Source organism: Colletes latitarsis, chromosome 6 (genome assembly GCF_051014445.1).
Source record: "Colletes latitarsis isolate SP2378_abdomen chromosome 6, iyColLati1, whole genome shotgun sequence".
In the NCBI taxonomy this organism is placed as follows: Eukaryota; Metazoa; Arthropoda; class Insecta; order Hymenoptera; family Colletidae; genus Colletes; species Colletes latitarsis.
The window spans coordinates 22369968-22393287 of record NC_135139.1 but is presented as its reverse complement, the minus strand read 5'-3'; the positions used below and the strand labels follow the sequence as shown (position 1 = coordinate 22393287).

The following is a 23320-nucleotide window of genomic DNA, read 5'->3' as shown; positions in this document are numbered from 1 at the left end:
AACAATAATGAACAAGAATGTCACGATATATACAATATATTTATTGTGTATGTACAAAGATGTGAAAATTGTCTTAAAACGTGTTTATTTTTTATATTTAACATACTGAGTGTATTTGATTTTGCATAGATGAAAGTAAAAAAAAATTGTAAATCAGATTACAACACATTCGTAGGGGAACGATCCTCGGAGACGTAGGTGATTCAATCCTGGGCAAACTAAAAAACACAGTTATCATTTTGTTAAAATGGAATTTTTTAATTACTTGTACGCAGTAATAAGTAATTAGAAATATGAAACTGTAAGTCGTAAATATAAGTATCATAAGTTATTAATGACAATAACCACTAACGTTTATTGCAATGTGGCCCATAATAACCAGTTCCTTCGCAGCGACATTTAAATCCAGGTTCCGACGATATTTGTAAGCATGATCCTCCATTCAAACAAGGTTTCAATCCGTTGCATATATCGCTACGTTTGCCTGAAAAAATACGTACTCTAAAACAATGAGAATTAAACATTCTTCTAATGTCGTTGTCGCGTAGATACAATAAATTGGATTTCGTCTCTTTATTAAGGCCATAACTAATCTAATAAATACGTAAGCTATTACCTCTTAGTGCTTCTTTGCAATCCTCGTTATTATTATATCTGTATTCAGAAGAACAGCCATAACCACAACTGCATTGTGCATTATGGATGCGACATCCATATTGCATCTGATCTAAATCGCAAGCCTGTGACAACGTGCTTATTGCTAAAATAGAATAATAGTATTTGAATACATACAGCGATACAATACAATTATAATGTAATCAATAATCTAAGCCCGGGAATGTTAAAAAAATCAGTTATATGTTAAACTCTATGTTTATTTTATATTTTAAAAGTAATTTATAAAAAAAATTATGTATTTTATTTGGTGAGGTGATTTCCATGTGGGACATCGACACCAATGTATTTGCGAACAAAAAGTTTAATTCAATTCTTTTCCTTTTTGCTGGTCTAAAAATTTTTGATTCATTTATTTTTCCTCGTAAATTTGAACAAGTTAAAATTAACGCGTATCGCAGACGAAATGTTCGAACGATGAATTACGATCACAGATTTTCTGCAACGTCTGTAAGTGAACATTCCATGTGTAGTGAACGTATCTACAGTTTATTTACCCTAAAGAGATAATGTTACGAAGCAACATGCTGCCGGAGGCAACTATTTGTACCGGATGTGTCCATTGCACATCCCACTTGTCTAAATTGATAAATGTTTAACGAGATAAAGTATGCCTGCGTTGGTTAATTGATTTTTGAATGTGAAATGTTTATTACTGACATTAATAGTAATTTCCAAACGCGCTGCTATTTAAACACCTTTATCTGTTCCCTTTATACTAACAATAGCAATGACCATTAATTATAAATGATATTTTACAAAGTAGAATCAGTACGAAATGGAACGGGCATTGTCATACACTTCATTAAAATGTACATTCATCGAAAGTGCACTTCATTATCGTAGCACTTTATCTCACCACTCGGTGAATGAACCGATACGGCTTCTTTCGAGGGAACGCCTAACATTTATTATATGCTAAACAACGTAACGGAAATTATCTATTGCTTAACGAGTAAAGAATAATAATCGACGATACTGTTAAAAAAATTATCAAAAAAAAAAAATTATTCAAACTTTGCAATGGCCCCTGAGTTCACGTACTAATTTAATGTTTATATTTTTAGGTGATTTACACCGTGGTGCAAACTGCAAGAAAACGTAAGCAACGAAGGTACGAGAAAATAATTTTTCACAGAACGCGATGCAGAAGGGAAATCTCTTGTGATATTATTAAAACAAAAAAATGAAGAATTTAAGGAATGATCGAGCCAATCGATATTTCAGCATATGAAACGCAAGAAACGTGTTCATACCTATAATTACAAGTAGCAGAATTATTGGTAATACCAATCTCGGTAGCATGGTGGGCCTAAAGAAACTTTACACGAATTCCGAGCAAGAAGTTCCGATAACGATAATCCAGCTAATCGCAGTGGAGTTCGAAGAAGACCGTCGACTAGCGCGCCTACGGATAGGCTTTTGCTTGAACTCGATGGGGTCAAAGGTTGATCGTTGAAAGGGGGTTCGTCTCACACGTCTGCACTATCGCGAGGATAAAATTTCGTGCTCCTCTCCTGTCGACGAGCAACGATACTCGCTGAACGCGCTGACCGAACTGAATAACTCTGGACAGTCTGGACAACTGGAGGCGATTGCCAATTGCCCCTCGACTCTGTTAAACGAAATACAGCCCAACGCGCTTAGCTAAGATGGTACCAGACCAAGAAACTATGCGTGGGGTGTTAATCAGCCATCGACTACGTAACGCTAATGTTTTTAACATCATTTGTAGAATCGTAGTTTTCTTCTATTCATGCTCATAATGGATCACCAACGAAAATTATAATTATTAAAATGATATTTAAGGTAACAACACGTTTATAATTGTACATAACGCATGTGACGTTTTATTTTACCAAGGATTCACATTGTTTCTATATTTGCGTATTTTATGTTTAAATATCCCATACGACATAAAATATATATTATAATATTATTATACACGTTATACGTATACATAATATCCTTCATCGAACTATTTATACCCGAAATACGTATGTATACATACATACGTGTGTGTACATGCATACGCTCGCGTATGTGTTCCAATAGTGCATGAACGTATACATTAATTTTGTTGTTAATATTAGAGAAATAGATTAATTAAATAGTCTATTATCTTCAGTAACGATTAACGTATATAGTATTGCTGGTGAGCAAGACATGTAGTACATATTGATAACTTTAAATTTTTGCCCTACTTAAAACTTCTTGTGCTTACTCACAAAGCTTTTTTTATCATTTTATTTTTACTAATTTCATATTTTAATAACATTTTTTGAAATATTTCAATATGGCACAGCAATATTCCCATAACATTATATGTCAGATGTATAAAAACATAATATTTTACGTTGTTGGCGATACAAATCGTAATTTCTAAAATGTTATGTAGACCTCAAAATCAACCCTAAATTTGTCACACGAGCTGACGTACGGTTTCTTGAACCGACTACATGGTCGGCAGAATATCGCTATTAAACTTTCAGAGATAGAAAATAAATTGAATCTATATATAAAATCACCTTCCCTTGTATCTATTTGTTACAAAATTGCTATTGAATTTCAAGAAGTATTCATAATATTTTTATAATCTTGTATAAATATTAAGTATTCTGTCAGTAGTAATAAACAGAACGTATTTTTTTTTTAAATTTTCAGTAAATTTGACTTGCATAGAAACATCGAATGATTAAACACGCATATTATCATATTTCATAGTTCAATAAGATTTGATATTACATAGTACGGAAGTAGATATAGCGCAGATCGCGAAACGCGTATAATTAGTTTGAACAATTTCCTTATCAAAATTTTTGTTTATAGAATAACGGCAATCAGTTTCAAGTATGTAATATTAATCATTGAATTATAAGTGTAAATTGAGATTATCGTATTGCAATGGAATTAAAAATTGGGTCAAGGCAGTTTATTACTTAGAATAATAATTTATTGAAGGAAACATAATCTTTAGATTTTTGGACGGATTATGACAATTTTAAAGGCACTTTGTTTACATTATATAACTAGATTCAAGTATTAATATCGTGAATATTTAACAAATACTTTACAAACTTAACTTGAAGTTTGAATGTAGGTACTCCTTCATTCGGTTTCGGAATGCACGTATATTTGATATTTTACATAAAAATCCATTATGTATGTCTTCAATCGCAAATCCACTTTATGATTACTGATTAATTTATTTATATTCTATAAAGTAATATTCATTAAAAATATAATCACGTATAAAATATAAAGATACTGATATAATTATTGCTAGTACCTTACATGAATGTTTGGTCATGTTCATGAATCATTGTTGCTCTTCGAGACTGGACCATACCACTTTGCCTATTGTATAATTCTCGTACCAAGTTATCCTTTTCTTGTTCAAGTATTGCTATACGTTGGCTTTTTTTACTAACTTCCTGTTTTATAATTGTTATGAATAAATTGACTGTATTTTCCATATATATATGTTGCTTTGCTATGTTATCTTACTTCTGTTAATCTATGATTTTGTTGTTTAAGCCTAGAAAGCATATCCTGCTGAAGCTGCGTCGATGTTGGCGTACTAAGAAAGGCAAGATTCATATGAAGAGGAAGTCCGCCGCGTTCCCAGCTACATATTAATGCTGCCAGATGTCTATTGACTTCTAGCACTCGGGCACGTTGCAATTCTAGACGTTCTTGTTGTGCTTCCGTCCATTGTTCCTGAAGAAAACAACCAAAACAATTAGTGAAATATGTCTACCATAACATTATAACAAGACGAATAAAAAAGATAGACGAAAGTCACCACATGAGATCCCATACGTCCAAGATGTTTAATTTTTTCTTGAGTAGCAGAGATTTGTTTCAAATACCATTCTCTAGCTTTATCAACTGCAGTTAGACCTTGAAGCAATACATCTTTCTCCTGTTCAATTTGTTTCATTCTCTTCATCTAAAAATAAAAACAATATTAAATAGCTTCTTTTACCAAAGACTGAAACACAGGCTTCCCAACTGTGCAATCTGTAAGAATACTATACAGAATTTTGTTGTATTACAAGTTAAATATGTTTAATATAAATTGTATAATTATCTACTATGTTAATAACTCACTAAATATCATGCATACCCACAACCAATCACCAATCATTAGTTGGGAATCCTAGAGGAGAACATCTTTACCATATTGTAATCAATACCATTCTGCAACGTATGACGTCTAGGTTCTCTACGTCGATTTAATGTTTTTTTAGGTTGAAGGCCAACTTGATTATTTTGCAAATCAACTGCTTTACCATCTCCCAATACGCGAGTTGGTCTCAACAATGTTCTGGTATCTGATCTATAGTTTACTGCTGGTAACTGTCGTTTTTCTATAGTTTTATCGTCATTCATTAATAAACCCATCTGCCAATTTTGTAATACAGTTCTAATTTCAGATTTGTCAAAATTTCTGTCAGAATTAATGTTCCTGGCTTCCAATGCAGCACCAGTTCTTGGAGGTTTAGGAGGTCCATACGCTTTATTCAATTTTGATTCAGCACCAGTTTTACCATCCATCAACTCTAATTGTGTATTACCATCTTTACGACCTGCTATTAACTGTGGCATACTTAAGGTACGTTGTTGTGATATAGCATTATTTGGTCTTATAGTTGCTGTATTTGGAGATGTCCATGTTGTTTTATTTTGACTGTCTGGAATGAGAATCGGTGCAGAGGGTGGCCTGTTTGGTTGGCCATTGTGTTTCTTAGAATCAGAGTCTGCTTGAATTTGCAATAAACAAATTTTCAGTCCTGTACAGAACCTTTCGAAAGATAGTAAACCATTTGATGGTGTAACTTTCTTAAGACTGTCTAAAACTCCTTTTGGAAGACCTTGTGTCCCATCATCTTGCCATCTACCCTCAATGTCCGAAAATTTGACAAAGCCTGTATTTTGATCGTCCATAATATCAAACAGTGTACGCATGGCGGCAACAAAATGTTTTGGCAGTCCATCAGCACCCGATGATTGTATTTGCGCCATGTTACGCGTGTTTAAAGTATGGTTATTAAGGTAACATATATTCGTCTAAATATTCTAGATTCATGCATTATCTTCCTGGCAATGGAAGATATTTCATTGTCTTTTTCACGAACCGCTCGTTGAATCAATCATTGTTTTATTTACCTAACAGGTATTACTTTTTTTACACATTTATGGATATATATTGCAAAATTCCCAACAAAATAATAATTGTCAGTTTCGACTACGTCTAATAGTTTTCGAATACATTTTCCGTTTTATTTCTTGCTATACCAAGCTTCTCTTTTAAATAACCTCTTTAAACCATTAATAACATATAACCAAATAATACAAGCACATTAGACGGGACCAGAGATGCCAGTTCAGCACCCGGTGCCCTACTCACACATACCAAATCACGCGTACGTGAGCTCGTAGAGTTTCGGAAAGTCGACAAAGGCAAACTGACACATGCTCTCTTTCTCGATTATTCCGAAGTTGCCCGAAATAATTTCAAACCGCCTCGTGGGAGTCGAGAGAGAAAGGCTCACATTTGCCTTCTCGCTCTTACAACTGAAATCCGAACTTACCATACCCTCCCCATCATATTTTAATTATTGAAAAAAAAGAAATTTTTTTTATTATTCCTATGTATGAACGTACATATGTATATTATTAATACGATTTTTCAAAGTCGAAAACCTTTAAGTACTTTTGAATTTTCTTACAGGCCTTTGCTGACCATTGCTGATCACTGCTTGTATTTCTGACAACGTATAACGATTACTACTGACTTCTGCCAGTCTCTGGTGGTTCCTGCTGACCTTCGTTGACAACTACTGACATTATATATATGTATTAAAGCCTTGTATAATGTAACTCTATGGCAATAAATTTAAAGAATTCTATGTGTTCTCATCATTTTTACCTTTCTTTTCCTCTCCCCATTATTCCCTTAGCTATAAGATACATGCCACCTCTTCGCAAGGCCGCCAGTACTTTGGAAATGTTCCGGACACATTGGAAATCCGGATGGTAAAACGCCCAAGTTTGTCGCGGAATAGTTCGCTATTTTCAACGATAGATGGCGCTCATTTTTCGACCTCAAACCCTCTGGTGCTAAAACGCCCAAGTTTGTCGTGGAATAGCTCGTATCATCCACGGTAGATGGCGCTTATTTATCGACCTCAGGCCCTCTGGTGCTAAAAAGCCCAAGTTTGTCGAGAAATCCATCTAGCGTGGACGATACGAACTATTCCACGACAAACTTGGGCGTTTTAGCACCAGGGGGCTCGAGGTCGGTAAATAAGCGCCATCTAGCGTTGAAGATAACGAACTATTCCACGACAAACTTGGGCGTTTTAGCACCAGGGGGCTCGAGGTCGGTAAATAAGCGCCATCTAGCGTTGAAAATAACGAACTATTCCGCGACAAACTTGGGCGTTTTACCATCCGGATTTTCAATGTGCCCGGAACATTTCCAAAATTACGCCTTTCCTGGAATTAAATTATGAACTTTTAGAGTTTAAGAATATAGTATAGACCCTTGGCAACATTCAAGGATAGTTTTTATAACCATGACATGCGTTATTAAATAGTTATTAATCGATATCGGAAGTCGGGACACTGTTTTTGACCTTTTAACGCGACACCTTAGGGATCTATCGCTAATAACTAATTAATTAGAGCATGGAGCGTTGCAAAATCGATCCTTGAATGTTGCCAGGGATGTCTACTTGGTTCCCTAATAGCGGAAATATATGTGCTATTGTTGTAAAGTTGATAATTCATCGATTAAAGCGGACGGTGATACAGCCGTAAATATTCCGACTTCCGATATTCGTTAATAACGTCTTAATTACTGGCGGAATGGTTCTAAAAACTATCCTTGAATGTTGCCAAGGATCTATACTATATTCTTCGATTCTAAAAGTTCATATTTTAATCCCAGGAAATGAGTTATTAATGAATAATCAAGGTAGTGTGTATCAGGAGTAGGAGTGGGGGAACCTGTACTCCGGATACCTCCACTAACATTCTGTGATCCTGGCACGATTTTTTTAGTTCGAATCCCGTTAGTAGATGGCGATACTATACGTGGTCAACATTTCTTGGGGGGCGAGAGGGGACCTGTATTCCGGATACCTCCACTAACATTCTGTGATCCTGGCACGATTTTTTTAGTTCGAATCCCGTTAGTAGATGGCGATACTATACGTGGTCAACATTTCTTGGGGGGCGAGAGGGGACCTGTACTCCGTATACCTCCTATAACATTGTGTTATAACTTATTAGTTATATGAAACAATGTATAGAGAAATGATTGAAGAATTTAATTAGATTCGAATAATATTTGGAGTAGTTTTAAGGGATTATTAAACTTTAGAATTAAAAAAATTAAGGGATTAATGGTAAAGGTAGACGGGAGTGTATAATTTTCAATCATAAATGTAACACTGTTTTCACTCTTTTTATTAAAAATACATGTGCTTCGTATTCGAGCGTTATACGTTATAAACTTTTAGTCGTTATGTTTGTTATGAATACAAATTACATTTTACGTTTTCTTAAAAAAAAATAAATAAATTTATTGTCAATTTTGTTATAAAAATATGTTCCAATTTAAAGAAGTTCTGCCATTATTACATTCCGACGGACTGCATTGCTAAATCCTTCTTTATATTTATACCACACACCATGTTTTTTTAACGAATTATGTGGATTATTGGTTTGATTGTCCAATGCGTTTTGTTTATCTTGATTTATTGTTATTACTCTTCCAAAGAAATCCTTATATGTCTGTAATTTTTATTACGTTTATTATTATGCTCTTTACAGTAAAATAAAATAAATATCGTACTTACAATTTCTTTTATTTCCGATTTTCTTTGTTTAGAATTTTCATTCGAATTGGGCGTACCATTACTTTTCTTTGCATCAATTTTAATATCATTTTTGGCGGTACTATCATCCTTCTTTTGGGTAGAATTTGTTATGTTTCTCATTACATTTGCAGCGCGCCGTAAGCGTTCAGCTCCTAATTCTTGAATAATTATTTGTTTCACTGCATACGCAAGCGCCCGGTGATGATTACAGTCAGGAAAAATACCAACTTCGAATATGTTACTGAAAGAAATAAAGTTAAAATGTGATTTTACCTAATTTTGCAGTATGTTCTTTAACTTACGGATCTAGTTTGTAGTCATAGTTCCCGTCAAGGTTTCTTTCTTGGGTGAACGAGAGACCATATTCGATTAGAATATTCACTAATCGAACAATATCGTTTCTTTCACTAGCAGAATGTAAATGTCCAGAAACTGTTCGCAGCCGCGGGGACAGTAAATCTGGTAAAAAAGGAGCAATATCGACAGCCAATGTTGTACTGTCGCGACCGCTACTTCGATGAATAGTTGTTAAAATTCCCATGCTTCTTTCTTGTTTTTGTCTCATCTATAAAATATACGTTTTCCAATTAAATTTATAAATTATAATTGCATCTTTCTTTTTCCCTTAATAGATATCAATTATATATCAATTGTAATTTTTACTTCGTATGGAACAGTGGGATAAGATAATTTAATGTGTCTTGCTTTGGCGAAATATAAGTGCCATGTAATAAATGCATAATTTGTGTAAGGCATGACGGACCAAGTTTGAAACTTTGCGACAAACGATACGATTTCATCAAAAAATTGAAACCACTGTAAGCACATAACTATGTAATTTAATTTTTCGTTACAAATTTCTGGATAATTATGGAATATGCCTTGTGCTAATTTTTCCGATTCCCCTGGAATAAAAGATAAATTTTTCTTAACAATTCCATACAATTAATAAAATTTGTTATTATTACTGAAACTATTTAAAACATTTTACCATTTTGTACAGCTTTCAGTACAATACGAACTCTTTCAGAAATAGGAAGTATTCCATGTATGTTCATAGGTACTGTTAATATTTCTTTCCACGTATCAAATAATCCTTTACGGGTGTCTTTTAACGCAAACGATAAATTATCCCCTAATTTGGCACCACCCATATATTGCAATGCTCCCAAACATGACCTAATGTCGCAACCGGATATTTCTGCTAATTTTAAAAGAGTATCGGAATTTGCTTTTATATTTTCCTTTCGCGATATTTCCATTAATCTGTCAGCTAAATTTGCAGAACTTACTTCTGGTACTTGTAAAATAAGAGCAGCTTGTCTAAGAGATCTATGGTGTATAATTATTGACAAAAATTTGATATATATATATACTTATGAATACATTGAAACTTACATGTTTAATTGAATGGTAAATTTACCTTAGCGATGGAGTATATGGCTCGTTGCAAATGCATATTACAGGGCGGTGACAAGTAGTTGATTGTTTATCGGCTTTAGTTTTTTTACCTTTAGTAATTAGTTTGCCTTGTACAAATTTGAGCAAGAGCTCGATCGATGCTACTGGTGCTCCATCAATTTCATCTAATACTAAACAATTCGGTCGAGGGTCATTTCCCATTACAGCTTTCATTTGTGTTGATGCAAGAAGGATTTGTCTGCAATTAACAACATACATTATTGATTTTGCTTGCATATTAATATGTTTTGCAAGTTATTTTATTACCTGAAAGCGTCCGGACTCCTTTCGTCGCTCGCATTAATTTCAACAACATTATAACCAGCATGCTTCGCCACTATATGAGCTAACGTAGTTTTTCCTAATCCAGGCGGTCCGCTAAGCAGTGCTATTCTCTGTATTGGGAAACCTTGTTGGTCGACTTCTTCGAAATGTTGTTCGTCCTTAAATTTTTTATTTCTAAATGTTGAAAAAATTCTTTTCTTTCTGTTTCGAATATAATCTCGATTGAACACCACTTTATCCCAAAGTTTTATCCAATGTAATAAATTCCTGTTAACACTTTCGTCGGAAAGCAATTCTAGGTATGATCTAGGTCTATACTTGTCAACCCACAACTCATCTTTATCGTTCTGAGAGAGTTCTGTGACAGAGGAATCGGAATTTTCAAAACTGGCACGTTTAGCATTCTGTACCATCTACAAAAATAGACTTGAAATCTTAGAAAATTACAACCAATGTATCCTTATTGATTACAAGAACTAATGAATATATTTAATTTGCTTACAATTTCTTCAGCTTCAGCCTTCAGTTGATTATAAGATACAGATAGTAGGTTAGAAACTGAATGTGTATTTGTTTTCTGATTGTACTCCTGGTTGTTCTTCATTCTAATATATATACGCTGTGCATCGTGTGGTCTGGTTACGGCTACAAAATTCCAACGTGGAACCCGTAGGGACATGGAATCTCTCTTTCTGAATAAAATTACTATCTGATATTTAAAGATATTTAATTTTTTCAAATAAAATATTTAAAATATTTTACATACTCTTCTATATGTTTACTCTTTACAGAGACTCCTTTATTCTGTTCACGTAATTTTTTTCTGGCATCTAATATTACTTTAATAATAAGTTCAGGTTGATCCCATCTTGGTCTCTTTTCACTTGGCTCCTGATTATCAACTATAAATTAAAATACATTTAGACAAAATTACTTGTAAAGCAGAGCTTGCAAAGTATGAAAAGTGAAATAAACCACATACCAAAATCATTTACATCTAATATATCTGAAATGTCACCAAATAGCTCATTAAAACTCCGTTTCTTTGTATTATCTGCTTCAAAATTGTCATTATTTTTAATTTCATTACTTGTGCTGGGAATACTTAATTCATTGCATTTATCAGATGTAGAACTATTTAATTCTGTATGCACAAAAGGTGTAGGATTATTTAAATTTTTATATACATTAGGAGCAGGAGTATTTAATTCCTTATATACGTTAGATTTTGAAGTATTCAATTCGTTATTTTGCTTAGTTTTTTCATGTACAGTCTCAGTTTCTTGAGATTGTGCTGCTCTTTTCCTTTCAAGTTCTAAAATATATGAACATAATCCGTTTATTGGAACAACAAATATAAATTATTTTATTTATATTATTCTAAAATTTCTATAGTCAGTAAAACAAAGCTATTTACTTTCAAATAAATTTGTTTATCTTTCGTAAAAAAAAGTCTCAATAATGAGGTTATAATCGGCCTACCTTCTATTTCTCTCAAAACTTCGTATTCGTCTTCGTGAATTAAATCAAATTCTTCATCCGGATCAGGAAACTCAGAATCCATACTTAAAACTACTTCAAACAATTTATAATTACCACTGCTTAAACAATTATAAACTATTATTCTTTAAACTTAATCTCCGTTGATTTCTGTCTACATTTCGTCCCGTTTATTATACTTTCCCGCGTATTTCTGGCAGCAATTTTGAATCGCACTACAGATATGCATATCAGTAGGCATTGTAATTTTTAACTTTAGATACTTGTGTGGGTTGATTTTTAAACAATTGTCGATATTGAGTATTTTATAAAAATGGTCGATAGTTCAAGGCTTGGGGTCTTCCATCATACGGAGGCAGTAGGGATTCCGAGGGAGCTAAAATTTCTGTCTAGGGCTGACGGGCTGAGATGTTGGTGGAGTAGCTTTAACTGCAGGACCCTCTGGCCACCCATGTTCGGTCGTTTCAGGTGCGGGGTGAAGTGTTTTGGCTGCCGTCTCTGTTGGAGGCGGAATTTCCTTGAGTGTATATTTGTCCAGAGCGTCTTCCCACATCACCTCTGATGAAGAAGTTTCTAGGACTTCCGGTTCTACGCTGGTGGAGGAGGGCCGCAGGGGCGAGCACACACACACACTCCTCTGACTCTTGTATGCAGTGTTTACAGTAGTCACATCCAATCATCATGGGGTTGATTACATCGGGGTTACTCTCGATGTCTGACTCATCTGAAAAGTCAGGGCCAGGGACGAGATCGAGGCTTGCAGCAAACACATGTTCCTTGGATTTAGACATGTTTCTTGTTTTCTGATTCCGTGCAATCTGTTAGCTTATAAAATCTTTCGATTATTATGGATCCTCTTTCCAGAATGGAGGCAACTTCAATTCAGGGATGCCAGAAAAGCACTGAAGGTGCTTTCTCACACTATGCCAGATCACGCGTACGTGAGCTCGTGGAGTTTCGGAAACCCGACAAAGGCAAAATGACACATGCCCTCTTTCTCGATTCTCCGAAGTTGCCCGAAGTAATTTCGGACCGCCTCGTGAGAGTCGAGAGAGAAAGGCTCACATTTGCCTTCTCGCTCTTAACAATTGAAATCCGAACTTACCATACCCTCCCCATCATATTTTATCTATTGAAAAAAGAGAAATTTTTTTTTATTATTCCTATGTATGAGCGTACATATGTATATTAATAATACGATTTTTCAAAATCAAAATTCTTTAAGATTGAAAATTAATAAATTAAAATGAGAGTCCACTCTTTGCCAGTATCATGCACGCTGTGGCATTTTTCAATAAGAGTTCTTATTTTTATAACATAAACAAAAAAGTAAAAATGATCGATAGTTCAAGGCTATTTAAATTAGTAGAAAATAAGCCCACTTGTATCTCATTAAAATTTACAATTCATCAGAAAGCTTGGATACAAAATCAATATAAAATACAAAGTAATTTTGTAAATGTCCCTAATGTTTCTATCAAAATGTATAATTGTAATTGTCACTTCATAAGAGTATATATTACTTTAAATCTTGTAACAAAGAAATGATCAAAATAGGTCTTATACTATTCCGTGACTTCTCACATCAACGTTCTATTATGCGTTGTCTTTTCATACGAAGTATGCGTTTCGCATTCAGGATAACGTGCAGTTATTTCGCAGACAGTGTTTCGAATAACAAAGACCATTTTAAGTATGCGGTACGAACTTGACCGTAACATTCTTATTCCGCAAATTGTACCATACTTTTGTCAAACGCTACTATGTCTCGTAAAAAGTTGTTAATTATTTTATAATCATTGGCCTCTTAACAAATAATTACAAAGTAAATATCTTTGTAAATAATTAGCATTGATGAAAAAGCTCGGACACGTACCTGGTTATTTTTGCTCTAGAATTGTCAACAAAATTTGAATAAAGTCGGTGACCCAACAAGGTATACATATACGGATTTTCCTTATGAGTCCATAGTCAACGATGTTGAATATATTTTCGACGCGCGGTGGAACGCGTCAGTCGAGGCGTAACGCTGCACGAGTAACGATGTAGGGTGGGTTCTCTGTTCCACTTAAAAATAACATCTACGTTCTGTAAATATATCCAGTGTCTCGAACGTGTGTGACATCTTAATCCTATAAGGAATTGTTAGAATCGAAACTATGAAATTAGGTAACGTTCTTTTGTAAATTATTACTTTATGACTGTTATTCAAGGATGAGTTGTTGGATGCAGTTGTCAGTTTTAAGTGTATACTATTTATCGGTAGAACGAGCGTCAAAACGGTAGTGAATCGAAAATTGTGATTCGCAAGAGCACAAGAACGTCGAGTGAATTGTTTATTTGGTGAAAGATAACATTGTTTATTCGTTCTAGATGAGCAGCCCTGCTCAATTAAGATAGCCAGCCACTGTGAATCCGGCTTCGCAAAAATTGCGATCAATAACTCTCTGTTTAGGCTTCGTGAGCGATACTGTTTCTTCGTTAGCCTTCGTTAGAAAAGTGTAAATTGAACCGATAACCAAATTCACAGCACTACTTTCGTGCGTTCTCTAAAGATCAATAACAGAATCGTTCTATTGCTAGTCAATTCTAACAACCTAAACGCAATCGCAGACATTTCGATTCGTAAACTTATTTGTGAATCACATGCCCGTCACGTGTTTATTTTCGTCGAATATATATTTAGTAATTTTAAATTTTATTTATTATTGCGTGATTTTATGTTTATATTTATTGGGTTAATTCCCTCGAGGAATCTGGGAATATTTAAAATACAGTTGGTATACAGTTGGTATTGTTTACCGTTTCCTTTTGCGTTCGTGGGAACTTCTTATTAACGTTGAGTAATCCATGTGACCGTCGTTGTAGATAAGGGCTCACCCAAGATTGGACATTTGGTGACGTGACCAATTATTTTGTCTATACATACTGTACAGGTCCATCCATTTCCTCCTTCAGCAAAAGTGCATTAAATCTGAAACTGGTTAGAGCACAATATTAATTATAAACAACGTGAATGTAAGTTTTGAAAAATTACACGATAATTTCAGTCGATCGAGAATCTCGAGACTGTTCCTGCTATACTGACAGGTGTATTGGACGTGTAAATTCGATGCATCTGGTCTCATCATTCGATCGGTAAGTTAATTTTTACAAAGGAGTCGTTCTATTCTGTTTACAGGTGGAATTAAATATGAAGACTTCCGCATCGAAACGGACGATCGGCTGCATCGGAAAGTGCACTTCCGATCTGAGCTCCGAGGAATTAGACCAAATCACGGATAATATAAATAAAACTCTGGCACACAAGGAGGGTAGGAAGATTTTCAAAAAGTACTTGCAGGAATTCGACCTTAGGGACGATCTGGAATGCCTGGAGCTATACGAAACCTGCTGCAAATATATTTTAGAGGGAAGTCGTTTGTAAGTAAGAACATATGTGTGTTCTTGAAAGTTAGCGATATCTATTAGAAAAATCTGACATCCGACTCGGGGCCTTGAGAGAGGCCCGTTATCATTTCGGTGTGGCTTGATCGATAAAGCAATCTTAAAAATATTACAGAGGATGCGGACATAAAATAGGATAAACGTTGCGGGCAATGTGTTTTCATCTTACTATACAGGGTGTTCGGCCTCCCCTGGGAAAAATTTTAATGGGAGATTCTAGAGGCCAAAATAAGACGAAAATCAAGAATATCAATTTCCTGATTGAGGCTTCGTTAAAAAGTTATTAAAAAATTAAATTAAAAAATTTCAAATCATTTTGGAAAAATTATTTTCGGTTGCTGGGGTCAATTACAATCATTTTTGGTGGATACACATACTCCCGAAATCCTACGTGCTTGCGAGAAAAAAATTCTTTACCGAAAATATACTGTGTGGCCGGAAATGCTTCTATAACTTTTTAACGAAGCCTCAATCAACAAATTAGTATTCTTGATTTTCGTCTTATCTCTAGAATGATCCATTAAAATTTTTACCAGGGGTGGCCAAACACCCTGTATACGTGTCGTTTTCAACGTTATCGATTCAGACCGGAATTCGATCGTAGTACTTTTAGCGTTTAAAATTAAGATTAATCTTGGGAAGAATTTAAGCTCGTGGGAGGTCATAAACAGCGATTAGACTTTACTGTACTTATAGAGGATATTTCGGTACGATACAAACGAACTATTTATTTTTAGGCAATCGAATAACGATTCATGTTTGGAGCAGTTGACCAGGAATGCGAGGATGGTTAAGAAAATGGCCGAAGATTTGGACGGCGTATCTCGGATAGACAAGGCGTTTCTGAAAAACTTCAACACGGTTTTAGATCGTAACTCAAGGATCGAGTTGCTCGACGTGTTAGTGGACACCAGAGATCGCTGTTGCGATCATTTGAGATGTGTTCACGATAGTTTTAAAAAATACGCATCGGAACCGTGCCCGTTATCTAAATAAACAACAAACGAAAACTTGTTTTTACATTTCCAATGTGCCTTTAAAATATATAATATAATAAATATATTACACTACATGTATAATTTAATAAAAAGAACGACGGACGTTGGCGTTCAAATGTTTCTTGGCCGTGTTAGACTTCAGATCATATCTTTTGGTCGTTGAATAAATGCGTGGAATAAATTATGGACGATGCTCGCGTACGAAAGATTTTTATTTCGGTAGAGGAATATGCCACGAAGGTAGGAAATATTCGCGACACCGTAAGTTCGTTGGAGAAGAGCTTAATGATTTCTCGGAGTTTGGAGGTTGAACGATGGCTGAGATACTCGGCCTTGAAAACAAAGAACAGAACAGCGATAGATGATCTCAAGAAAGCGAATAAACGCAATAAAAGCATGCTGAGTACGTACAAAACTTTGTTCACAAGCCTCTGTTCGTATGGTTAGCGGGAACGTTGGTTGTTATAAATATTTTATAGATTTATTCCGGCAGTGCGTTACTGACAATCGTTTCGGTAATGGAATTGCGTTGCCAGAGTCTTTGAAGAGAGAAGTGCAGAGAACCTGGCACCAGAAGTATAGATATTTATATAAACGAATAAACCATCAACAAAAGAGAAAGAAATTCTAATTCAAACGATTCGTCAGATACGATGCTTTGCTGGTGCAAAACGAGCAGTTAAAGAAAGATGTCACAAATGCGAATTTTCTTCTCAAGAAGAAGCGGAACGAAGTACGTTTATACACTTTTTATCGAGTTTAAATCATCGATCCGGAATGATACAACGTCGAGCGACCGAATTCTAGATTCAAGATCTCCAACAAAAATTATTAACTCTCGGCGACAAACTAATCGAACGCAACGAAGCGGTGGAAAACGTCTGCGAAAAGTATTTGAGGCTGAAAAAGAGGAAAGACGAACAGGAAACGTTGCTACGCGGTTCCATCGAAACGCTGCAGGTCGAAGCAACTAGGAAACGTTAATTAGTCGTCCAAGATTTAGAAACAATTATTTTTATGAATATATTACAGTAGAACCTATGTATCTGCGGTTTGTCACAGTAAAAAAGAAGAAGAATTCGTAAATGAGTGTAATAGGGTTTACAAGATAACGCGTTAATTAATAAATAATAAAAAGAATCGCCATAATTTAAAGACGACGCTTTGCAGAGAGGGTTTTCTTTGTTACTCTTGATTTTCGTTTTAATTATCTATTAAAACAAAGAAAGAAACGATATTTTAAATTTCCTAACTAGATAGCATTAAGAAGACCAAGCATGTCGTGTTCTTACCGCGGGGTCAACGTTTAAAGACACCGTCTAATTAACTAAAGGTAATAACCGGATAAAAGAGTCACGTCAAATCAAATTAAGGCCGATCGATGTATAGTGCTTCGCTATAAAAGTAGCAACCGTGCTGAAAGTCGTCTTATTTGGTGCTGAACAGCATCGAAACTGTTCCGGAGTTCGGGTGCTCTGGGATCATCATGTAAGTCGAGTATTCCAAAACGTTCGTAACAGTATCTAGCTGACTATAACTCTCCTCGCAGGTGCCATCACTTTACACGATCGAAGACTTGACGTACGAGCTCGGAGAACGATTCAACAAGCTTAACATCAACCGAAACAATTATGTCAAAAATATATCAAGCGTTATTCACGATTTTTACTTTTATTCTCGCTCCATCCATCGCTCTGGTGCTGTTATGCTCGTACCTCTATCGTCGCATCGTGGACGTTCTATTGTGGATACAGCTGAGGGATAAGTACGCCGGTCTTCTCGACGGAATGGACCGCGTTTGGGCAGTGGAGGAGTCCACGGCCCTTTCCGTGAACAACATCTTGTTGATTCTGGAAAAGGATGCCCGTCATTCAAACGTCAACTTCCTGGAAAGTTTTCGTCGCCTGGCGAGGAACCGGATACTTGGATCACCTTACGAAAAACTGCTGTACAAGAGGAGGAGCAAGTTTGGCTACCACTTTTGGGAGAGAAGCGACCAGATCGATCTAACGGAACGAATCAGGTGGCTGGAGTACGAGCGCACGAGCTGCGATGGCTCCTGCGACAACATTTACAACGGTCACCTGAAGAGGATACTGTGGAACGTTTGCAATCAGCCCCTGCCGGAGGATCACACTGCGTCCTGGGAGATTCTGATCGGGAAATGTTGCCCCAGGTCGAGCCACCACTACCTTCGACGACTGGAGGAACGTTTGACCTGCAAAATCCGGATTCCCGTGTTGATTCGCGTCCACCATTCCCTGGGCGACGGTATGGCTCTCCTGAGATTCTTCCGGGAGGTCGTCGTCGACGGGGAACAGGTCCAAGAGACGTGTCTTCAGCTAGAGTACACGAACGTCAGGACGAACAACGAGGTTGCGAAAAAGATCGATATAACGGTGCCCCAGATCGGTCAGTTGAAATCGTACGCGACGGGGGAAAGAAGTTTGGCGTGTTATTTTCAGAAGGATGCCATGTCGGCTTCCATGCCGTTCGTCCACTTGGTGGTGTTCTTCGAGGTCGTTAAATTTCTGCGGGGACAGTTCAGGAACGGACTCAAGTACCTTCAGAACGTCACCGCGGAGGATCTGAGGCAAGAAGCGTGGGCGTTTGCGAAGAAAGAGGGGGACAGATTGAAAGATTTCATACTGGAGGATGTTTGGAAAACGTGGAAGAAATGTCTGAGGGCGACAAAAATTGTCGTCGGTGTTCCTGCGTGTTTGGTTCAACAGGCTTTTCGTAGCATGGACAAAAGGTTCCTTTTGAGCTTTTTAAATGTTTATTCATTTAAACAGACTTCCTCGATGACCATTTTCTATGTTACGGGCGCAGTGCACTCCATGGAGCAGAACTATCCGGGGAAAAGTTGGTTTCATACTGGCTGGAGGACGATTTCAAGAACGCTGGCGACCAGAAGCTCTTCACGAAGATTCAAAACATAAGGAGTATCACCGGTGCAAAGTTTGGGGACGTGGTACTGGCTGCTCTGTCCGTCAGCCTGCATAAATACTTTCTTCGCGTGCGTGACCATCATTTTTATTGTTTCATATTTCGCTTTTATCCTGTTTCATTAAATCATTTTTTATCGTGCAGATGAACGAACCTACACCGAATAAGTTGAGCGTGGTTTTACCAACGAAAATAGAGGAATTGTGTGAAAATCTGCCCCTGCAGAATAATTTCTCGGTGGGCATATTGCCTCTTTGTATTTCCCAGATAAATGGCAAAGCGTCCATAGATCCACGGGAGAATTCTCAGATTTTGGAACGTCTGGAGGACGTTAAAACGGCGAACGACGCGTTGAGAACAAGTCCAGATTATACGGTTAATTTTTTGGTAATGAAGTATCTATCGGCTGTGCTTCCGGAGAAACTTTTACGGCCGATCTTTCAAAGTCACAGCACTATGGTGTTCAGTAACTTGGTCGGGCCTCAGGAAGTCAAGATTTTAGGACATTTGTTAAAGAACTTGGTCTTCTGGATACCAAACAGGTAAAAAAATTCCATCGATAATTATTAGTTCTCGCTTCTGGTTATATTTCAGTTCTCTTTTTGTTATATAATTATTTTTAGAAGTTATACGGGGATCGGATGTTCATTATTAACTTATCGAGGCTACCTGCACTTGTCTCTGGTTGCTGACAAGGCGTTGGTGCAGAACGAGAAAGCTCTTACCGAAATATTAGAAAACACAGTGAGCGAAATTGATAGTCTTTACGACAGACTAACATTATCAATTTTCTCGAAGAAGCTCCGCAGGAGTATATCAACACCCATGAAAAAAGGTAATCGTTAAGATTATTTTCCTTTTCGTTAACGCTTAACAAGCTATTTTGATCGTAGTGCTAAATATTAAAAGAAGCTGTTTAAGTTTGAATTTGTAATTAAATAATGGTTGTCTATGGTTTCAGCAATCGGCGTGTTGTAAAATTCTGGAGAAGAGAATCAATTTGGAATATTTTTTATCGTAAGGAATTTTGTAATTAAAAATGTTGACACTTGTTATAAAAAAAAAAACTACATCGCCATCGTTTTGTAAATAATTGTTTATAATCGTTTCTTTGTAACCACTTCATGTTTACCCCGACGACACCATATACCTACGTTGAATTTGTAACTAAACAAATATTTTCTCAAACACGTACCTACATTTTCCACGAAACATATATTTTCTGAAATATTTCGCTAACCTAATTTCGTAGTGCAGGAAGAACTAAGTTCACAATTGATTGTAAAGAGTATAATTCTCGGTAAATAGAAGAATAGAAATAGGCAAATACTTTGCCCGCATACAATTTCAAAGAAACGTTTTCAAGAAATCGTTAAATAAATCTAAAGACATTACTTTTGGATCTTTTCATTACCAACGAACTTCTCCGTGTCCGAGTAATCGATATTAATCAGCGATTCGTCTTCAGAAACAAGTAAGGCCAAAAGACAATGTCGAAGAGCGTGTTGAAAAACGAGAAGTTCGATCGTTGACGACTCGAAGTTTTCGGGGACGCGTTCACCAACGAACTCGTCTTGGAGCACAGAGTCACAGGAATTTTCGTTTTCATTCGATTTTTATTCTTGCGGTTTTTCGCGTTGTTTCCATCAGACGAAGTGTCCAGGTCTTCCAAACTCGTGTCGACGTACTTCCGGCGCTTTAATGGCCTAGCAAATTAAACAATAAAGGCAATAGTGTCTCTTATCGGGTTTTTCATATCTTTAGAAAGGTTTAAATCTCTTGCAAGTAAATTATCAAAGTCTTTATAGCGACTCTATGCGCCAACCATTTCTTTTTTCTGCATTCCTCTGGAGACGAGCTCTTCAAATCGCTGTCGTCGTCCCGTGGATTGCTGGAAGGAGACTCGTGATCGATACAGTATTGACGAGAATTTAATTTCAGATTCCTTGGAATCTTCGATCCACGCTGGTCGTCGATAATAGCTGAAGGTTCATCGCTCGTCGTGAAATCCAGATCGCCCTCAGTCTTAATGTCTGTCTCCGACTCCGAGGTCTTCTCTTCGTCACAGGCTGTCCTGCGTAAATCGTGTAAATTAACTTTTCTTTCGATCTTCGTCAACGCCGTTACAACGATGCTGGAACTAACTTTGCGTTCTTCTGAAACTGTTTAAGGCAGACCGCTTGCTGTTTGCAGGCGATTCGTTCTTCAGCTTTATCACATATTTTCGGCTCTTCGACGCTTAAAATTGGGTGAAATATATTTTAACATAGCGAACAAAATACGTTTTTTTACTATCCTCTTCGGTTTATAAAAACTGTAATCGTTGTAATAACTTTTCTAAACTGAGGAGGACTGCGGAGACAGTCGAAAATGGTTTTTATTTATTTGCAGTACCAGTTTAAGGTAAACAAAATTACTTTAGTTCGAAGTAAAGTTTTGTCGTTCTTCGAGTGTGCATTGGTAAAGTCGTCTCTAATTAAAATAAGTGATTAACGATTACTTTCTTAACTAACTTGTCGGCGGCGCAAGACGTCGTGGAACGCTTCGAACACGCGGAGTCCTCTGTTTTGTCGCTTATGGCCACCTTCTTACCCTGCTGTGCAGTTAGTCAGAATTTGAACTTTAAGGTCTTTTTTATAGTTTTTATAAGATCCGTGTTAGCTACCGGATGGACCTCGTGGATCGTATTAACCGGCATTTTCGCTCTCGGTATTCTGCTGCCCTTGACTTGGAGAACCGGCGACTTTGCAGCGGCATTTTCGCAGTCCGATCTCTCGTTTTTCGCTTTCTTCTCCGTGGTTCGATGCTCGTCATTGTTCTCGATCGCTTTTGTCGTCGTGTCGACATTTCCGTCAGCCGCTGGCGCGTTTTTCTACGTATAATAAACTTTTTATTACACCTCACCGATGGTGTATCGAGATCGGCGACAACGTATTACTTAAGGCAGGATATTTGTTTCGGACACTGACAAACCTTTAACAAATTCGATAATTTGTCGTCGTCGACTGTACCATTCCCTTTTTCACCTACGTCCTTTCTTTCGTTGGACGCTGTCGCGTTTTTAGCGGGATTCGAGTTCTTGCTGTCCGGAGATTGCTGTTTCCCTTTTCTTTGGGCACACGACTTCGTTCCGGGTGCCCGTGATCTTGTCTGAAAATTCTGGCTTGTGATAATTCGGCTTTTTTGATGCCCTCTTTCTAAGCAACGCCACTAACCGTCGTGTTGCGACCATTTCTCGTACGATTGAAGACACTCGACACGTCCGGTTTACTAATGGCAGTGAAATAGTCGAAAACCGGAGGTGGCTGTGGTTCGCGATTTTTCCCGCCAAGGCGAGGCGTAAAGAATTTTTTGGTCGGCGACGTTTCGTGGATCTCCCGCTGGAATCTCGCGCTCATCGTTTTCTCGGCATGACTGGAGTTCCGTCTGAGAATATTGCGATAATTGTTCGATCGCTAGTCGACGTAAACTTATTAATTTCACATTTTACCGACGCTGCGTAACGGTTTGAATCCGGCGATAGACCTACTATGGCGGCATTAAAATCACCAGCGATAGTCAACGCGTCATTCGTACTTTAAACGTTTCGATTGTGCAAGAATTACCTGCTTTACTTGTTAGAAACTCGACACAGAGTCGGTCTCAATCGTCAAGTATCGTCAGAAACGTAGGATTCGTGATACATCGAACAATTTGACATTTGTAAAATTTAATTTATTTTAATACCATATCGAAACCTACACGGAAACCACCGTCTGGCGTTTATCGGGTTCTAACCGGTTCCTTGAGCTTTTGCTTGGCTTCAGTTTGTTCCAGAGCTTTAGAAACGCCTTCGAGGATTTGTGCTCGATCTTCTTTAATGTCAAGCTCTGCTGGTCGACGGAGGTTACGCGTCCAGCTGGCTTATCGTTCCATTTTGTGGTCGTGTTTCGCGTCTGCGATGTCGTTCGATTGGATTTGGTACGGAAATTCGATTGAAATCGGAAGCGCGTTTTCTTGAGATTCGCCAGTATTCTCGATGGTTTGCCTCACATTTTCCGTGGGTATAGAAAAACGCGATTTATAATATTGCGTCATACAGCGTCGACACTATTGGTTAAACAAAAAATGTCA

The 23320-nt window shown here is 36.9% G+C and overlaps 8 protein-coding genes and 1 long non-coding RNA gene across 12 annotated transcripts; 4 read left to right on the top strand and 5 right to left on the bottom strand.

Moving 5' to 3' along the window:
• Window positions 1-20: 20 nt before the first annotated feature.
• On the bottom strand, window positions 21-2073 carry LOC143342351 (uncharacterized). Its single transcript, XM_076766128.1, has 4 exons — window positions 1932-2073; window positions 617-760; window positions 353-484; window positions 21-218 (listed from the first exon to the last, which is right to left on the bottom strand). Exons 1-4 carry the CDS (start codon window positions 1978-1980, stop codon window positions 154-156), a joined length of 390 nt encoding a protein of 129 aa, XP_076622243.1. The 5' UTR covers window positions 1981-2073; the 3' UTR covers window positions 21-153.
• LOC143342352 (uncharacterized) lies at window positions 748-4469 on the top strand. The gene is made up of 3 exons (XR_013079787.1): window positions 748-1125; window positions 1743-2484; window positions 4213-4469. It is a non-coding gene; the product is annotated as an uncharacterized LOC143342352 (long non-coding RNA).
• Window positions 3239-6352, bottom strand: LOC143342350 (suppressor APC domain-containing protein 2). Of its 3 annotated transcripts, none has more exons than XM_076766127.1 (5): window positions 4858-6352; window positions 4484-4627; window positions 4183-4395; window positions 3970-4109; window positions 3239-3891 (listed from the first exon to the last, which is right to left on the bottom strand). In XM_076766127.1, exons 1-5 carry the CDS (start codon window positions 5701-5703, stop codon window positions 3885-3887), a joined length of 1350 nt encoding a protein of 449 aa, XP_076622242.1. In that variant the 5' UTR covers window positions 5704-6352; the 3' UTR covers window positions 3239-3884. The 3 variants fall into 3 exon arrangements, with proteins under 3 accessions (XP_076622242.1, XP_076622241.1, XP_076622240.1); XM_076766126.1 differs by having other exon boundaries at window positions 3244-3891; window positions 3965-4109; window positions 4481-4627; window positions 4858-6343; XM_076766125.1 differs by having other exon boundaries at window positions 3245-3891; window positions 4481-4627; window positions 4858-6344.
• A 1794-nt stretch (window positions 6353-8146) lies between these two features.
• Cutlet (chromosome transmission fidelity protein 18 homolog) lies at window positions 8147-12940 on the bottom strand. Its single transcript, XM_076767540.1, has 11 exons — window positions 11796-12940; window positions 11296-11628; window positions 11080-11215; window positions 10816-11005; window positions 10296-10726; window positions 9991-10227; window positions 9559-9899; window positions 9231-9472; window positions 8870-9132; window positions 8547-8808; window positions 8147-8481 (listed from the first exon to the last, which is right to left on the bottom strand). The coding sequence occupies exons 1-11, from the start codon at window positions 11875-11877 to the stop codon at window positions 8305-8307; spliced, it is 2694 nt and encodes an 897-aa protein (XP_076623655.1). The 5' UTR covers window positions 11878-12940; the 3' UTR covers window positions 8147-8304.
• A 900-nt stretch (window positions 12941-13840) lies between these two features.
• On the top strand, window positions 13841-16360 carry LOC143343048 (uncharacterized). 2 transcript variants are annotated; one of them, XM_076767549.1, is made up of 4 exons: window positions 14619-14749; window positions 14802-14831; window positions 14995-15236; window positions 15998-16360. In XM_076767549.1, the coding sequence occupies exons 3-4, from the start codon at window positions 15007-15009 to the stop codon at window positions 16254-16256; spliced, it is 489 nt and encodes a 162-aa protein (XP_076623664.1). In that variant the 5' UTR covers window positions 14619-14749; window positions 14802-14831; window positions 14995-15006; the 3' UTR covers window positions 16257-16360. The 2 variants fall into 2 exon arrangements, with proteins under 2 accessions (XP_076623663.1, XP_076623664.1); XM_076767548.1 differs by lacking the exons at window positions 14619-14749; window positions 14802-14831 and adding an exon at window positions 13841-13982.
• Window positions 16361-16433: 73 nt separating this feature from the next.
• Window positions 16434-17243, top strand: LOC143343049 (uncharacterized). Its single transcript, XM_076767550.1, has 4 exons — window positions 16434-16661; window positions 16738-16834; window positions 16907-16991; window positions 17066-17243. The coding sequence occupies exons 1-4, from the start codon at window positions 16442-16444 to the stop codon at window positions 17240-17242; spliced, it is 579 nt and encodes a 192-aa protein (XP_076623665.1). The 5' UTR covers window positions 16434-16441; the 3' UTR covers window position 17243.
• A 372-nt stretch (window positions 17244-17615) lies between these two features.
• Window positions 17616-20300, top strand: LOC143343043 (uncharacterized). The gene is made up of 6 exons (XM_076767541.1): window positions 17616-17746; window positions 17808-19013; window positions 19091-19277; window positions 19352-19749; window positions 19831-20042; window positions 20169-20300. The coding sequence occupies exons 2-6, from the start codon at window positions 17890-17892 to the stop codon at window positions 20183-20185; spliced, it is 1938 nt and encodes a 645-aa protein (XP_076623656.1). The 5' UTR covers window positions 17616-17746; window positions 17808-17889; the 3' UTR covers window positions 20186-20300.
• A 357-nt stretch (window positions 20301-20657) lies between these two features.
• On the bottom strand, window positions 20658-21475 carry LOC143342850 (uncharacterized). Its single transcript, XM_076767136.1, has 3 exons — window positions 21445-21475; window positions 21033-21369; window positions 20658-20913 (listed from the first exon to the last, which is right to left on the bottom strand). Exons 1-3 carry the CDS (start codon window positions 21473-21475, stop codon window positions 20658-20660), a joined length of 624 nt encoding a protein of 207 aa, XP_076623251.1.
• Window positions 21299-23255, bottom strand: LOC143343046 (uncharacterized). The gene is made up of 4 exons (XM_076767545.1): window positions 22949-23255; window positions 22423-22633; window positions 22181-22357; window positions 21299-22079 (listed from the first exon to the last, which is right to left on the bottom strand). The coding sequence occupies exons 2-4, from the start codon at window positions 22603-22605 to the stop codon at window positions 21816-21818; spliced, it is 624 nt and encodes a 207-aa protein (XP_076623660.1). The 5' UTR covers window positions 22606-22633; window positions 22949-23255; the 3' UTR covers window positions 21299-21815.
• Window positions 23256-23320: the final 65 nt, after the last annotated feature.